This window comes from Cherax quadricarinatus, chromosome 41 (assembly GCF_038502225.1).
Source record: "Cherax quadricarinatus isolate ZL_2023a chromosome 41, ASM3850222v1, whole genome shotgun sequence".
Classification (NCBI taxonomy): domain Eukaryota; kingdom Metazoa; phylum Arthropoda; class Malacostraca; order Decapoda; family Parastacidae; genus Cherax; species Cherax quadricarinatus.
Genome location: NC_091332.1, coordinates 8,333,591 through 8,351,285, shown reverse-complemented (window position 1 = coordinate 8,351,285; position 17,695 = coordinate 8,333,591). Strand labels below are relative to the sequence as shown.

At 41.6% G+C, this 17,695-nt stretch overlaps 1 protein-coding gene across 1 annotated transcript in view; it reads right to left on the bottom strand.

Annotated features, from left to right (window-relative positions):
* Nucleotides 1–4,950: 4,950 nt before the first annotated feature.
* The window catches only part of LOC128695757 (alpha-(1,3)-fucosyltransferase C-like), a 42,714-nt gene continuing 29,969 nt past the window's right edge, over nucleotides 4,951–17,695 (bottom strand). The window contains exons 3-6 of the mRNA XM_070092968.1: nucleotides 16,657–16,833; nucleotides 15,975–16,159; nucleotides 14,420–14,553; nucleotides 4,951–7,997 (exon numbers count right to left, since the gene is read on the bottom strand). Of these exons, the coding sequence (XP_069949069.1) occupies nucleotides 7,610–7,997; nucleotides 14,420–14,553; nucleotides 15,975–16,159; nucleotides 16,657–16,833 (884 nt within the window). The 3' untranslated portion in view covers nucleotides 4,951–7,609. The remainder of the gene's footprint in view (nucleotides 7,998–14,419; nucleotides 14,554–15,974; nucleotides 16,160–16,656; nucleotides 16,834–17,695) is intronic.

The following is a 17,695-nucleotide window of genomic DNA, read 5'->3' as shown; positions in this document are numbered from 1 at the left end:
AGGTTCTCATTATCCATCCTGTCATTTTTCTAGCAGATGCGAGTGATACAATGTTATGGTCCTTGAAAGTGAGATCCTCCGACATGATCACTCCCAGGTCTTTGACATTGGTGTTTCGCTCTATTTTGTGGCCAGAATTTGTTTTGTACTCTGATAAAGATTTAATTTCCTCATGTTTACCATATCTGAGTAATTGAAATTTCTCATCGTTGAACTTCATATTGTTTTCTGCAGCCCACTGAAAGATTTGGTTGATGTCCGCCTGGAGCTTTGCCGTGTCTGCAATGGAAGACACTGTCATGCAGATTCGGGTGTCATCTGCAAAGGAAGACACGGTGCTGTGGCTGACATCCTTGTCTATGTCGGATATGAGGATGAGGAACAAGATGGGAGCGAGTACTGTGCCTTGTGGAACAGAGCTTTTCACCGTAGCTGCCTCGGACTTTACTCTGTTGACGACTACTCTCTGTGTTCTGTTAGTGAGGAAATTATAGATCCATCGACCGACTTTTCCTGTTATTCCTTTAGCACGCATTTTGTGCGCTATTACGCCATGGTCACACTTGTCGAAGGCTTTTGCAAAGTCTGTATATATTACATCTGCATTCTTTTTGTCTTCTAGTGCATTTAGGACCTTGTTGTAGTGATCCAATAGTTGAGACAGACAGGAGCGACCTGTTCTAAACCCATGTTGCCCTGGGTTGTGTAACTGATGGGTTTCTAGATGGGTGGTGATCTTGCTTCTTAGGACCCTTTCAAAGATTTTTATGATATGGGATGTTAGTGCTATTGGTCTGTAGTTCTTTGATGTTGCTTTACTGCCCCCTTTGTGGAGTGGGGCTATGTCTGTTGTTTTTAGTAACTGTGGGACGACCCCCGTGTCCATGCTCCCTCTCCATAGGATGGAAAAGGCTCGTGATAGGGGCTTCTTGCAGTTCTTGATGAACACAGAGTTCCATGAGTCTGGCCCTGGGGCAGAGTGCATGGGCATGTCATTTATCGCCTGTTCGAAGTCATTTGGCGTCAGGATAACATCGGATAGGCTTGTGTTAATCAAATTTTGTGGCTCTCTCATAAAAAATTCATTTTGATCTTCGACTCTCAGTCTGGTTAGCGGCTTGCTAAAAACTGAGTCATATTGGGACTTGAGTAGCTCACTCATTTCCTTGCTGTCATCTGTGTAGGACCCATCTTGTTTAAGTAGGGGCCCAATACTGGACGTTGTTCTCGATTTTGATTTGGCATAGGAGAAGAAATACTTTGGGTTTCTTTCGATTTCATTTATGGCTTTTAGTTCTTCCCGCGATTCCTGACTCCTAAAGGATTCTTTTAGCTTAAGTTCGATGCTTGCTATTTCTCTGACCAGTGTCTCCCTACGCATTTCAGATATACTGACCTCTTTTAGCCGCTCTGTTATTCTTTTCCATCGCCTGTAAAGGGAGCGCCTGTCTCTTTCTATTTTACATCTACTCCTCCTTTTTCTTAGAGGAATAAGCCTTGTGCATACATCGAGTGCCACCGAGTTAATCTGTTCTAGGCATAAGTTGGGGTCTGTGTTGCTTAGTATATCTTCCCAGCTTATATCGGTTAGGACTTGGTTTACTTGGTCCCACTTTATGTTTTTGTTATTGAAGTTGAATTTGGTGAATGCTCCCTCGTGACTAATCTCATTTTGTCGGTCTAGGGCTCCGCGCATACATGTCTGAACCTCAATTATGTTGTGATCTGAGTATATTGTTTTTGATATGGTGACATTTCTTATCAGATCATCATTGTTAGTGAAGATGAGGTCTAGTGTATTCTCCAGTCTAGTAGGATCTATTATTTGCTGGTTTAAATTGAATTTTGTGCAGAGATTTAAAAGCTCGCGTGAGTGTGAGTTTTCATCAGAGCTGCCTCCTGGTGTTATTACTGCAACAATATTATTTGCTATATTCCTCCATTTTAGGTGCCTTAAGTTGAAATCCCCCAGGAGCAAGATGTTTGGTGCAGGAGCTTGAAGATTTTCCAGACATTGGTCAATTTTTAACAGCTGTTCCTGGAATTGCTGGGATGTCGCATCCGGAGGCTTGTAGACTACCACAATGACTAGGTTTTGGTTCTCGACCTTTACTGCTAAAACTTCCACTACATCATTTGAGGCATTAAGCAGTTCTGTGCAAACAAGTGACTCTGCAATGTACAGGCCAACCCCCCCCCCTTTTGCCTGTTCACTCTGTCACATCTGTATAGGTTGTAACCTGGGATCCATATTTCGTTGTCCAAGTGATCCTTTATGTGGGTCTCAGTGAAAGCCGCGAACATTGCCTTTGCCTCTTCAAGCAGTCCATGGATGAAAGGTATTTTGTTGTTTGTTGCTGGCTTTAGACCCTGTATATTTGCAAAGAAGAATGTTATCGGACTGGTGGTATTGTTGGTACTGGGGGGGGGATTTTTTTTCCGGCATTAGTATCTGTATCTGTTGGTTTGGAGTGGAGGCCATCGACTGTGGTTCCACTCCAGGAATGACTGGATTTGGTGTACGATTTCTGCCATTTCCTGCCAGTTATTTTTCCTTCCTGGCACTAAAAAACCTCTCCCTCTTGAGTGGCTGTGGCTACCCAGGTTTTCCCATGGCCTGGATGTTTTGTATCTTTTTGTCCCCTTTAGATGGTATGCCTGGCAATTTAAGTTATAGCACAGTCTTTCCTGTACTGAAGAGGTACACAGTTCAGGGTGAAAAAGCTTACAGGAAGGGAGTTTGCATTTTCCTGTTGTCATATGGGCATGGCATTTTCTAGGGTGGTCATAGTTGCACGTCCCATCTGTTTTTCCAGATTTCCCATGCCAGCAGATACCGAGTGCATAGTATGTGCACAGGCTATACAAGTGCCAAAATTTTTAAACGTTTAATAAGTCCTTTGAAGTATAATAAATTCTTAAAAGTTTTTCACTTAGACTACTTAGTGAAATGAGCTTTTCTGTTTCTTTGTCTGCAAAATTTCTAATAACACTATCAAAATCAATTTCTCTGGCAATGCTTGATTCAGTATTCAGTCTTGATAAATCAACACGTCGGGTTTGAGACATAGACCAGAATTCAGAAGTCAAAGTGAATTTTACTTAATTATTTTTTTCTAAATAAGCTAAAAATAATTGAAATTACTTCACAGCCGGACGCCGCACCATTGTACCGGCTGAACCCCCCCCCCCCTCTCATAGGTCCTGGTCAAAGGCATTGTTGGTGTCGCCTTAGTATAGTTGGTTTAATATGTTTATTATGCACCCCATACCCATCCTGTAGGCGGTAGTCAAAAGATTACATAGGTACATAATGGGTCCAGGGACTGGGCCCCAAAGTTTTGATAGCTGCGTAAGTTACAAAGGTAATAGACTCCACCTAGATCTGGTCACAGTCATGACAAGTTATAAAGGTATTTACAGATTGCAGAGGTAAATAATGGGTCCAGGGACTGGGCCCCCAAAGTTTTGATAGCTGAACTAGGTACAAAGGTAATAAACTCGCAAGTTACAAAGGTAATGAATCATGTAAGTAAATTTACTGACTTATGAGCAATTCACACGTCCACACCCGGTCATAACTGTAATGAGTTACTGGTGCATTAGTTACAAGCATATTTGTACTCACCTATTTGTGGTTGCAGGGGTCGATTCATAGCTCTTGGTCCTGGCTCCTTGACCATATGTGGGAAGATTTTTGCTGCATTCCACACATGGTATGCTAGTGTGTACTTCTGCCTTATGGTAGGTAGGTACGTATAATGTTTGTCAGGAAACAGGACAAGTATTTCCTGACCCGGGTCTTAGTCATATGACCCACAACCGGAGCTTTTGATCATCTGGCCGAGGCCTTCGCTGGCTTACCGGATCACCTCTTTAATCATGGTTATGATTATAATCATTATTAAGTATATAAGTCTCTGCCTAACTGCTGAGTGTGGCTACTTCCTATATTTATTTTACAAATTCACAAGATATGAGTGTGTGTGCGTGTGTGTGTATGAGTTTGTGTGTGTGTGTGTGTGTGTGTACTCACCTATACTCACCTATTTGTGGTTGCAGGGGTCGAGTCCTAGCTCCTGGCCCCGCCTCTTCACCGGTTGCTACTGGGCCCTCTCTCTCCCCTTTCCATGAGCTTTATCATACCTCGTCTTAAAACTATGTATGGTTCCTGCCTCCACTACATCACTTTCTAGGCTATTCCACTGCCTGACAACTCTATGACTGAAGAAATACTTCCTAATATCTCTCTGACTCATCTGTGTCTTCAACTTACAATTGTGACCTCTTGTTTCTGTGTCCCCTCCCTGGAACATCCTGTCTTTGTCCACCTTGTCTATTCCGCGCAGTATTTTATATGTCGTTATCATGTCTCCCCAGTCCCTGGACCCATTATGTACCTTTGTAAGCTTTTGACTACCGCCCACAGGATGGGTATGGAGTGCATAATAAAGATATTAAACTAACCCTGACCTTCCTGTCTTCTAGTGTCGTCAGGCCGATGTGTGTGTGTGTGTGTGTGTGTGTGTGTGTGTGTGTGTGTGTGTGTGTGTGTGTGTGTGTGTGTGTGTGTGTGTGTGTGTGTGTGTGTGTGTGTGACTCAACAATCAATATTTGCACCAATAACTCACTACAGTTGTGACCGGGTGTGGAAGTGTGAATTGCTCATTACTCTATAATTTGTTCATGATTGTAGCCATGTATAAACGTAAGTAACCATTCTTACAGGATTCATTACCTTTGTAACTTGTGAGTTCATTACCTTTGTACCTAGTTCAGCTATCAAAACTTTGGGGGCCGTCCCTGGACCCATTATGTACCTCTGTAATCTGTAAATACCTTTGTAACTTGTCATGATTGTGACCAGACCTACCTGGAGTTCATTACCTTTGTAAATTGTGAGTTCATTTCCTTTGTAAATTGTGAGTTCATTACCTCTGTAACTTGCTCAGCTATCAAAACTTTGGAGTCCAGTCCCTGGACCAATTGTACCTCTGTAATCTTTTGACTACCGCCCACAGGATGGGTATGGGGTGCATAATAAACATATTAAACTTAATTCACGAGAGACATTGGTAAGGGAAACAATGTGGGCTTAGTACATATGGTAGCATTTTACAAAGCCCAGATTGTGCACAGAATTTCAGGCTAGTTTTTTGTGCACTTTATACTCATCCTGCAATCGGCTAGTTTACTGTGCACCACAGCTCATCCTATGAGCGGCAGTTTATTTCGTACCCGTTCATCATGTGAGCGGCTAGCTTGTGCACCAGCAGCTCATGTGAGCTGCTAGTTTATTGTGGACCAGCAGCTTATCCTGTGATAATTTACTGTGCACCCATAGCTCATCATGTAAGTGGTAGTGTATTGTATACTAGTAGCTCACACTGCGAACAGTTACTTTATTGTGCATCCAGTTCGCATTCTGAGAGGTAGTTTATTGTCCACCCACAGGTCATCTTGTAAGAGGTAGTTTATTGTACAAAAGAACAATATTAAAGAGCAAAAGCAAAGGAACAATGTCCTCAGATCGGAGTGGGAGTAGAGGCAGTTGCATCGTAAGATGTTACAGTCATTTCATATATTACAATTTCGTCACATAGCTAAGCCACCCGCTTTAGTACGTGAATGTTTTCTCCATGAAGTTATTTTATTTCTATGTTTATTCTACGACCCTCCCTAAAATCTCCAGGACTTTGGTTAATATAAATGTGAGGAAATACTGGTCTGAAGTCCAGTATCTTCTGCCTGTTTCCTAGTTTGAACAAGTATATTGAACAGCGTTCCTTCCATTTTAATTTGTAAACACATGGTGCATGTGTGCTTACCTATATGTTAAATAGGTTACCAAAGGTCTAGTCCAAGCTACTTGCCCCGCCTCTAAACTTCCCGACTGCCGGATTCACTTCCTCCTAGCTCGTACGCCCTATCGTGCCTGAGTCACAGCTCATCTGGGAAGAGGGGTTTTGTGTGTGTGTGGGAGGGTTGTGTGTGTATACTCACTTATTTGTGGTTGCAGGGGTCGATTCACAGCTCCTGGCTCCGCCTCTTCGCTGGTCGCTACTAGGTTCACTCTCTCCCTTCTCCATGAGCTTTATGATACCTCTTCTTAAAGCTATGTATGGATCCTGCTTCCGCTACATCACTCTCCAGACTGTTCCACTATCTGACAACTCTATGATGGAGAAATACTTCATAATATCCCTGTGACTCATCTGTATTTTCAACTTCCAGTTGTGACCCCTTGTTGCTGAGTCCCATCTCTGAAACATTCTGTCCCTATCCACCTTGTCAATTCCTCTCAGTATTTTATGCGTCGTTATCGTATTCCCCCTATTTCTCTTGTCCTCCAGTGTTGTCAGGTTGGGTTCTCTTAACCTCTCCTCGTAGGACATACCCCTCAGCTCCGGAACTATTCTTGTTGCAAACCTTTGCACTTTCTCTAGTTTCTTGACGTGCTTGACCAGGTATGGGTTCTAAGCTGGTGCTGCATATACCAATATGGGCCTGACGTACACAGTGTACAGTGTTTTGAATGACTCCTTACTCAGGTAACGAAACGCTATTCATTGTTGTGATCTTTGAAAGTGAGATTCTCTGACATTATCGTTCCCAGGTCCTTCATATAGAGCGAAAAACTAAAGTGAAGGACCTAGGAGTGATAATGTCGGAGAATCTCACTTTCAAAGATCACAACAATGTATCTACCACATCTGCTAAGAAAATGATTGGAAGGATAATGAGAACCTTCAAAAAGGGATGCCGTGCCCATGATCATTCTCTTCAAACTGCTTGTTCTCTCTAGGGTGGTATATAGCTGTACACTAGCAGCTCCTTTCAAAGTAGGCGAAATTGCAGACATGGAGCATATACAGATAACGTTCACGGCACGTACAAGTACGATCAAGCACCTAAATTACTGGGAACAGTTGAAGTCCCTTGATTTGTACTACCTGGAATCCTGGCGAGAAAGATACATGATAATATACACTTGGAAAATTCTAGAGGGACTAGTTCCAAATCTGCACACGAAAATCACTCTCTATGAAAGCAAAAGACTTGGCAGGAGATGCAACAAGCCCCAGTGAACAGCAGGGGCACCACGGGTACGCTAAGAGAAAACACAATAAGTGCCAGGGGCCCAAGACTGTTCAACTGCCTCACAGCATACATAAGGAGAATTACAAAGCGACGCTGGACAGGCACTTAAGGTCAGTACCTGACCAGCCGGGCTGTGGTTCGTACGTCGGTTATGTGCGGCAAACAGTAACAGGCTGGTTGATTAGACCCTGATCCACCACGAGGCCTGGTCATGGACCGGGCCGCGTTGACACTCAAAACCCCCCTCCAGGTATACTCCAGGTTTGCCAGGCGCCCATATGCTGTAGCAGTTATTCGCTTGATGTTCGCCTCAGGAAATGTGCTCAGTGTGACGCTCACCCCAAGATCCTTCTCCTTGAGTGTGGTTTGTAGCCTTTGGCCCCCCTAGCCTGTACTCCGTCTGTGGTCTTCTTTGACCTTCCCTAATCTTCATGACTTTGCACTTGGTGGGGTTAAATTCCTGCAGGCAGTTGCTGGACCAGGCTTGCAGCCTGTGTGTGTAGTTTATTTACACGGTGGCGTTATTGTGTTCAATCATGTAGGTAAGTAGTCCCCCGAAAAGGTGAACGGTGTCAATGAGTTTCTTGGTGAGGGGCCTGACATCAGGCTCTGGAGGTCGCGGGTACAGATACTCTGGGTAGCGGGTGGTGCAGTGGTTGATGTTTCTCCACCACAACCCCAACTGTTGCATGTGGCTGCTGCTGCTCGTGTGCTCCTGGCGCTGATGTTGAAGGGTGTTATTTCTTGTTAGTTGCGGGTTCGGCTTCTGGATGCTGCTGTTCGTGTGCTGTTGATGCAGCTTCCAGCACAGCTCACACATGGGTGGCTCCAGGAGTACTCTCCAGTACCGTCGCCACAGGTGATAACGGGAGTAGTCATGTGGTGAGTTGCTTACCCTGTCAGAGCAACATACAGCCTTAACACTCACTTTCTTAATAAAATTATTCTGCATAATTATAAGCAGTTGAAAATGAACCTCTTTATTAGACGTCATATAAGCTATTACATGCAAAAATTAATAGCATTAAAGTGGACTCATTAAACTTAACAAAGCAGTAAAAAATTTCATATGAACATGTAAATATAATTATACTGGTACTTGTACTAATAATACAAAACAGTAATGATAGCAGCAAAGAAACAGTTTATATTCCATAACTGTGAAAAAAAATACATTATTATTATAATGAAAAAGAAGCGCTAAACCACAAAGGCTATATAGCGCTGAGAAAAAATTACAGACATTCAAAGATTCTTACGCCAAATTAATCTACAAAATAGTTAATTATGGCAAGGTAATCAATTACTGGGCAGGTTACAGTATTATACATATTTTGCTACATGCGTATCACAAAAGGTTATGAATATGGAGATCCCATAGAAAGGATGTCCTAAGCAAAATCTCTAGCAAGTATTCAAAATGACCACCAATAATAATAATAATAATAATAATAATAAACTGCGAATAAAGATTCCTTACGAGGAATTAATCCCTATAGCAAAAGATTCTTACTGGGGACTCGGCCAGCGCTCTGCCACACCTTCACCATGACTCGCTAGATACAACCATGTGAGGCAATGACTGGAAAGATATCAACACCCAACACTAAAACGGTCCCGTGCTCATCAGCGGGAAGGGTCAGTGTACTCCTGAGATTTATGCCTGTGTAAGGCACCTTCCCATCCCTTAGTACAAAATTTATTGTCTCCAATTACCTGGAGAGAGTTCCGGGGGTCAACGCCCCAGCGGCCCGGTCTGTGACCAGGCCTCCTGGTGGATCAGAGCCTGATCAACCAGGCTGTTACTACTGGCTGCACGCAAACCAACGTACGAGCCACAGCCCGGCTGGTCAGGAACCGACTTTAGGTGCTTGTCCAGTGCCAGCTTGAAGACTGCCAGGGGTCTGTTGGTAATCCCCCTTATGTATGCTGGGAGGCAGTTGAACAGTCTCGGGCCCCTGACACTTATTGTATGGTCTCTTAACGTGCTAGTGACACCCCTGCTTTTCATTGGGGGGATGTTGCATCGTCTGCCAAGTCTTTTGCTTTTGCACATGACCATCGGGGAGTCAAGGCTTTTTGAGTAAACTACTACTACTCATACTAGTTGCTACTACTACCATCATTACTAACTACTACTATAACTACTACTACCACCACCCCTCACTAATAATAATATTTCTGACAAGACTTCACGGATGTGAACATAATAAAAGGCGGCTACAGGTGCGATGGTTTCAAATACTGTACAATATACCGTTGTTATGCTCAGACTTCGTGCACTGAAATGCTCTCAGATTTTTCTGTGTATATTTATTTAGTCATCTATTAGCGTCCCCTCAAAGGAGGTTCCTTGATGCTGGTTAGGGGCTCTTGATTTAGGGATTTGGATTGTGCTCCACTTCCCCGAGTTAAACCTGAATGCCTTCCACCCCCCTCCCCCACAAGCGCTGCATAATCCCTACTGGTTTATCGCTCTCCTATGATAATAATAATAATCTATCAGCGCACTCTATCTATCGATATACTTATCTATTAATCCGTTAGTATAACCTACATGTTGTATATATTGGTATCCTATCTACCAGTAATTTATATATCTTTTACCAGTGTACTTATCTATCGGTTCATCTGTATATTAATCTTTTTATACATCTATTATTTGACTTATATCCACACACACACATACATAAGAAGAGAGAAGCAGTGACGGAACACTTCAAGTGGGGGAAAGGAGGAAGTAAGACTGGTCTTGGTTTTTACTCTAAACGAATCAGATTATAAAAGAAAGAGTATAAAGTATCCCCAGCTGCAAGTGATCGTGCACGACTAAGCTTTCATTACCTAGCAGAGATGGAAACATGAAAGATAATGTAAAGAAAGGATAGGAAGGCAGACTACAGAAGAGTAAACATTAATACCTTCCTCCTGACAAACATTAGTAAACCACCACTTGAATACAACAAAGTCTCATTTAGACTCCATGATGAGGCCTCAATAAGGAAGTTCACAGCTGACCTAGAGACTGTTGACTGGCCTACAGAATTCTCCAAGGCCAATGGTATTGATGACTGGACAGACATTTTTCTTAACAAATTACTTACTATACAACAAACATTGTCCTATAAAAACGAAACAGATTACAAACATACGGCTTGGTTGCCCATGGCTACCCAGCACCATTCTGAAATCCATTGACAAGAAACACCAATATGAAAAGCAATATAGACAGGGCTTAATACACAAAGATATTCTTAAACACTATTCATCAGTTCTCACCAAAGTAATAAAGAAAGCCAAACAACTATACTACTCCAGTAGATTCACAGACACTAGAGGAGATATAAAACACCACTACATCCCACTGACACAGCTAACAAGATAAACCACTTCTCAACCATAGGATCTAATCTCACCAATAAAATCCCACATACCAATGCCCATGCCGGGGATTACCTAGATGGGAATTTCCCAAATTCCTTCTATCTTGCACCAACTGAGCCCACGGAAGTCACCGAGATTATAAAGTCACTTAAAAATAACTCAGGGAATCTGTCTCATGTCCCACCATTACTGTACAAGCGAGCGGCCCATGTCCTTTTGCATGCTATTTCATTACTTTTTAACAACTCACTAGAAACTAGCACCTTCCCGAAACTACTCAAGATGGCAAGGGTTACACCAATACATAAAGGTGGTGACCCTACAGACTTAAACAACTATAGGCCAATATCAAACTTACCATTGCTATCCAAAATCTTTGAGAAACTCGTGCACAGGAGACTATATTCATTTATAACGGCACAAAACATACTCAACCCCTGCCAATTTGGATTCAGGAAAAATAAAAGCACTAATGATGCAATCATAAAAATGCTAGATCTGCTTTACACAGCACTGGAAAATAAGGAATATCCACTAGGAATTTTTATTGACCTAAGAAAAGCTTTTGACACAGTAGACCACGACATCCTACTCCACAAACTTGACCATTACGGTATAAGAGGCCATGCGCTTGCATATTTCAAATCTTACCTTACTAATAGGTATCAGTATGTCACCATTAAAGACACAGCATCAACAACACGGCCACTTGATACTGGAGTTCCGCAGGGAAGTGTCCTTGGCCTCCTGCTCTTCCTCATATACATCAATGATCTTCCAAACGTATCCCAACACCTGAAACCCATTCTCTTTGCTGACGACACGACTTATGTCACCTCTCACCCTAATCTTGCCACCCTCAACACCATTGTTAACGAGGAGCTGATCAAAATATCGACTTGGATGACGGCCAATAAACTTACGCTTAACACTGACAAAACCTACTACATATATTATGTTTGGTAGCAGAGCAGGAGATGCACAAATTAACATTAAGATCGACAACACTCTAATTACCAGACATAATGAGGGCAAATTCCTAGGCCTATACCTTGACAACAACCTGAATTTCAGCACCCATATCCAACACATAACCAAAAAAGTATCCAAAACGGTTGGGATCCTCTCCAAGATACGATACTACGTGCCACAAAATGCCCTTCTCACACTATACCACTCACTTATTTATCCATACCTCACCTATGCTATTTGTGCTTGGAGATCAACTGCAGCAACACGCCTAAAGCCAATAATAACCCAACAAAAAGCTGCAGTAAGAATAATCACTAAATCCCATCCCTGGCAACACATCCCCCCACTCTTCATAGATCTAAACTTACTCCCTGTTCAGTACATCCACACTTACTACTGTGCAATCTACAACTACAGGACCTTTAACTCCAATATCAACCTTGACCTAAAACGCTTTCTTGATAGTTGTGAGAGAACCCACAGGTATAGCACCAGACACAAACATCTCTACGACATTCCCCATGTCCGACTAAACCTTTACAAAAATTCAATGTATGTCAAAGGCCCTAAAATCTGGAACACCCTACCTGAGAACTCTAGAACTGCAGACACATTCATCACCTTCAAAACTACCATTAGAAAACATCTCCCTGATACACCCCGTCAACTAACTACACGAATACCACCTGGTGGTTCACACACTCACTCACCCATTTGACCATAAACAGAAATATTAATCTCAATCTCAAAATAATGAATCCTGTGATACTCCAATACTGAAACTATGTACTGTGCCAAAACAAAAGCATTCACATTGCTAAACTCACAAACTAGTATTTAGTCACTTAGCCATAATACCAACTTACCTCATAATTTGTAATATTTTAAAATTAAGAATTAAACTAAGTCTGCTCGAAATGCCTAGCCATGCTAGGTGTTCTAGTAGTACACTCTGTAATCATTACTTTACTATATGTAAACCACACAATAACCAAATTCTGTAAACTCAGCATTGTAATCCTTATAGAGAATAAACTTTGAATTGAATTGAATACGAAGTACACAGAGGGGATATTTGAGACACTGAAGTACACTTACCTGATACTTTACTCTCTTCCTTCTCATATGATTTTGAATCAGTTTCACTCTGTTTTACATTTTTCTACTATTTCGTGTTAAAACTGTCTCAAATATCCTCTTTCAGTGTTTACCTGGAGTGAACTCTCTCCAGGTAAACTCCAGGTAAACACTGAAAGAGGATATTTGAGACAGTTTTAACACGAAATAGCAGAAAAATGTAAAACAGAGTGAAAATGCTTCAAAATCATATGAGAAGGAAGAGAGTAAAGCATCAGGTAATAAGACTGAAGGATGAACTATTAAGACAACTAAGAGTTATGGGAAGAAAGTACACAAAAGATCCAAGGAAGTTCTCATAGAAAAAGGAATGCAAGACTAAAGATGGGATACCCCGAGCACAGCTATGCTCCTATTGCTACAGATGGGTACAAAATAATAGGTAATAATACTAACAAATGGGACACTTCAAATATCAGTACTCTGTCAGTGTTGTTTCTGATATATATAAATTACCCTCCTGAGGCGATTGAACCCTATGTCTTTGAAGATGTGAATAAAACATTTGAAATTTGATAACTACCCGATAATCTATGGCAAGTTGCAGGGGTTATGCAAATGGCTGCTGACTTTGATTCGAATAAGTGCAAGGGCGTACAGACAGATCCCACTTTACAGCACTTCGCTTTACGACGTTTCGCTAATACAGTGGTTTTCAATTACACCTTCTTCATTTATTTAGACTTTCTACAATAAATACATTCATCACTCTCTACATTTTCTAGGTCAGCAATTTCACCTGCCTGGAAAGGTGCGTGCTTGTATGTATGCATATATTTGTACGCTCATGTACATATGTCTGTGTGTGCGCCCTCCTGTGTGTATGTGTGCGCGCGCGCGCTCGTGTGGGTGTATGACCCAATTAATATTTGTATTTATAACTCATTACAATTGTGACCAGGTGTGGACGTATCAGTGGCTCATTACTTTGTAATTTGTTCATGACTGTAACCATGTATAGGAGTGAAGTTGATTCATTACCTCTGTAACTTATCATCATTGTGACCAGATCTACCTGGAGTTCATTACCTTTGTAACTAGTTCAGCTATCATAACTTTGGGGTCCAGTCACTTGACCCATTATGTACCTTTGTAATCTTTTGACTACCGCCCACAGGATGGGTATGGGGTGACTACCGCCCACAGGATGGGTATGGGGTGACTACCGCCCACAGGATGGGTATGGGGTGACTACCGCCCACAGGATGGGTATGGGGTGACTACCGCCCACAGGATGGGTATGGGGTGACTACCGCCCACAGGATGGGTATGGGGTGACTACCGCCCACAGGATGGGTATGGGGTGACTACCGCCCACAGGATGGGTATGGGGTGACTACCGCCCACAGGATGGGTATGGGGTGACTACCGCCCACAGGATGGGTATGGGGTGCATAATAAACATACTAAACTAACACTCACTGTAAGCTAAGGACGAAAATATTTTAAGTAATGCATGTACTGCGTATACATTTTTTAGGCCTAGCTATATTGCTCACTTAATATATGATAGTGTAACCATCTTATCAGGCTTTTATATGTATTTGAAAGTGAAAAAAGAATATGATTCACTTTACTATACATGCTGTATAAGAAGGGCCCTACTTTAAATTAATATTATTATATAGCTAGATGGAAGTTAACACAAATAAGACTCAAGTATGTTAGGAAGTATTTTTTTTTTTTTAGTCTCAGGGAAAGTAGACAAGCGGAATGAATTGCATGTGAGAGTGGATGCGACAAACTCCGTTTATAGTTTTAGGAGTATATATGACAGACCACAAGAACCCGCTACCTGGTTGACTGAGGTAATCTGACGAGTTACCTGGTGAGCAGGGTAGCCAGCTGAACTGCAGTGAGCTGGGTGGCGTCAATGTAGGAATTCGGTGGCAGGAAGTGAGAGTAATTGGCTCCTCCGTACACGACTGGCACCAAGCCGTAGTACAGCGGCAGCCACACCTGCAAAGACCTCCAGATTTTTGGAAGATTTTTGTTTAAGGTAGGTAATGGGAGAGTGGGACCATGTTTTGGCGAATACAGGAGTGTCTAGGCCTCTTTAATTGTTTTGACAAAGTCTATGTGTATTTAAAAACGATTCGGCACTATTCCTGGGTAATAAATCCAGTGTACTGTCTGGGGATTTAATTTTATTCAATTAATTAGCACTGAAATATTTTCCACGTGTGCACAGTGCGTGTCCAATAAAAGTTTATTTTTTACTATTCTCATTTATTCTAGCCGTTTCATATTACAGTCATTTATCCCTGCCCCCCCCCTTACATACCCAATCTCCCTCTCCTTGTCTATGCAGTCTCTTCCCTTAAAAGCGAGTCAGGCCACTTGCTTCTTCTCGTCTTCTCCACACTTGTTTCGCTCATACAGTGTTCCTCCCAGCATTCCAGAAATGCTAATCCTCATGTACAGCGTACGTAACTTAAGTCATGCTGGAAAAAAACTATAATGCTGCTGTAACTACTGAACTCAGTATAATATACGACCATACCCTCATCGCACTACTGAAGCCCCAGTTTCGGCTGATTGACTTCATTATTTCGTATGTAAAGAAAACAGTATGATGAGAATAAAGGCACCATTTGCCTAGCAGCACCAGTGTATATTGGTAGCTCGTCCTCAAACCCTGTAAAATTTTATATAAATCGAGGAAGCCTCACGGTGTACTATCTAAATTTGCTTAATAAAAATATCCCAATACTGTCACAATACACAGTGACAAGTAGTGAGTTTACAGCAATGTTCAATTTGTGAGTTATAGTCTTTAAAACCTGAAGCCTGGAAGTGACTGGAGGAAAGCATTTGTCAGAAAAGTCACACGGTAGCTGGATAAGGTGCTGTGTTGCCGATAAGAATGATTGAAGATAAGCACACGGCGCAGAACAAGCTTTTATCGGGAGAATGTTTCGCTCTGTGTGAAGCTTTATTTACCAATACATGTATATGACTTGGTAATTTGACAAGGCTCTTCATATAGCGAAATGTTGACTCAATAGAAGCGTGTTGAACCTGTGTTTATCCTCATTCTTCATACAGTTAAAATAAAGTGATGATACTCTGGTTTATAACCTCAGTTACTCATACACAAACTGAAGTGAGTATTGGTTTATAATTAAGGGATATGTTAGTTGCTTGGGTAATATAGAACAGCAGCGGCGTAAAACTAATTTAATTAAAGAGCTTTATTAGTGAGAGAATTACGTAACTATGATTCAGACAACTATTTTTAAATATTAAGTTCATGCCTTGAGAACGTTTCTGTTCCCATCCGGATTATAAGAGAACAGAAACAATAAGACAGAGTTGCTGCTACTGTGGTGCACTACCTGGGACCTGGGATAGGGCAGGACAGAACACTGTTTACCTACCTTCTCCGTGATGTAGTCATCACACATGTTGTTTTCAAAGGCGAGGTAGAATTTATACTTGGGTCTCAGGACGTTAGCATAACACTCCTGGTCCTTATGGCTTTTACCACAGCGAAAGTCACCACAGAGGCCGTACACGTCCACTGATATATATTTCTGTAGCTCCTTCACGTAGAACTCCCGACCTGGGAACCACAGGTGCAGTAACAATAATTTAAGTACGTTCCTTTCTAAATGCTTATATAACCTGCTACTTGAACACTATGTGCTTAATTGTCCACTTATTGAAGAATACAGAGACAGACAGTATAATAACCTATGTGACATGTCAAGATATCTTATTAATAAAAATAAGATACCAGATATATTAAGCAAATTTCCTAAATTTGCTTGTAACAGATAAGTGAACTATAGATATGTAGATATAAATCCATATGTATTCCTGTTAACCCTTTGGGGCTTAGTTCCTAGGCCTTTTGTGTATCCATATGCTCTCGCGCTACCGTCCACAGGATGGATATGGGGTGCACAATAAACTAGCCACTTCGGTGGCAAAATCTAATCTAATCTCTGGTATACAATCCACCCGGTTTGATTTTATAGTGATATACTACCTGCTCGCCCTGCTACCACATTAAAACACTACCTATCCATGCTGTTGTTACATTGGAACACTACCTACCCGAAAAGGTGCTACAGTGAGATACCATCCAGGCCACGAGTTTAGGCCGAGAGAGGAAAGTATGCCAGTCGTGACTGGTGTCGTCCAATAAACTGTCACGTCCTAGTGCTTCCAGATATTCCTCGTACGTTGCTCCAGCAGTGTCCAGGAGACCAGGACGGGGTCCTTCACCCTCACCTGTGCTCGATATATGAACAATGATGGTCAGGATGTCACCAAAGTGCAAAGCAAGTACAAAAAGGTCCATATTAATATAAAACACACACAGATCAATCTGACAGACCATGAGAAACGAAACTTAGAATCAGGCGGTTCCAGAGGGACTTATTACAATGTTTTAGGTTCAAAATAAAAAAAAATGATCTGAGAAATATGATTCTCATGAATCTGGTAATAATTTAAGAAATATGAATGATATAATTAAATATATATCTTTTTGTTATTTGTATAATATTAAACTGTTTTTATTAAATGTAATATATAAAAAATCACTAATATTTTTTTTTTCAATTATAATTAGAAATTAAAATTTCACATTAGTTTGTACCTCTTCATAGCTACTAATTTTTAAAGGGGTGTATCGGTAAGCTAGAGGAAGGCTTCGGTCAGATGATCAAAAGCTCCAGCAGTGGGTTATCATATGACTAAGACAAACCTTACCTAACCTGTACCGCCATATAATCCAATCCATTGCCTACTAAGCCTGACCAGCCATGTACTGCAGATGCCACAATTACTTTGCCATTGGGTTTGGCCCTAGCTCTTTTTTCTACTTCTCCCCCTATAGTCTTCACCTATCCGTACTTTCCTTCACCCACTGTAAGTTCCTTACCCGTGAGTTAGTCTAGCGCTCTTGACTCACGACAAAGTTATTTATTTGCAACCGGGTCCTCGTTGTGTTGACATGTATTTACTACGGCCTTTCCTCTCCCTCACTATTCTTCATCTATCCCCACTTATCCCCTTGTGGGTCCTTATCTGTGAGTCAGTTTTTAATTGTTGACTTTTCTTTCATTATTAAGTACCACATTAGTTGAGC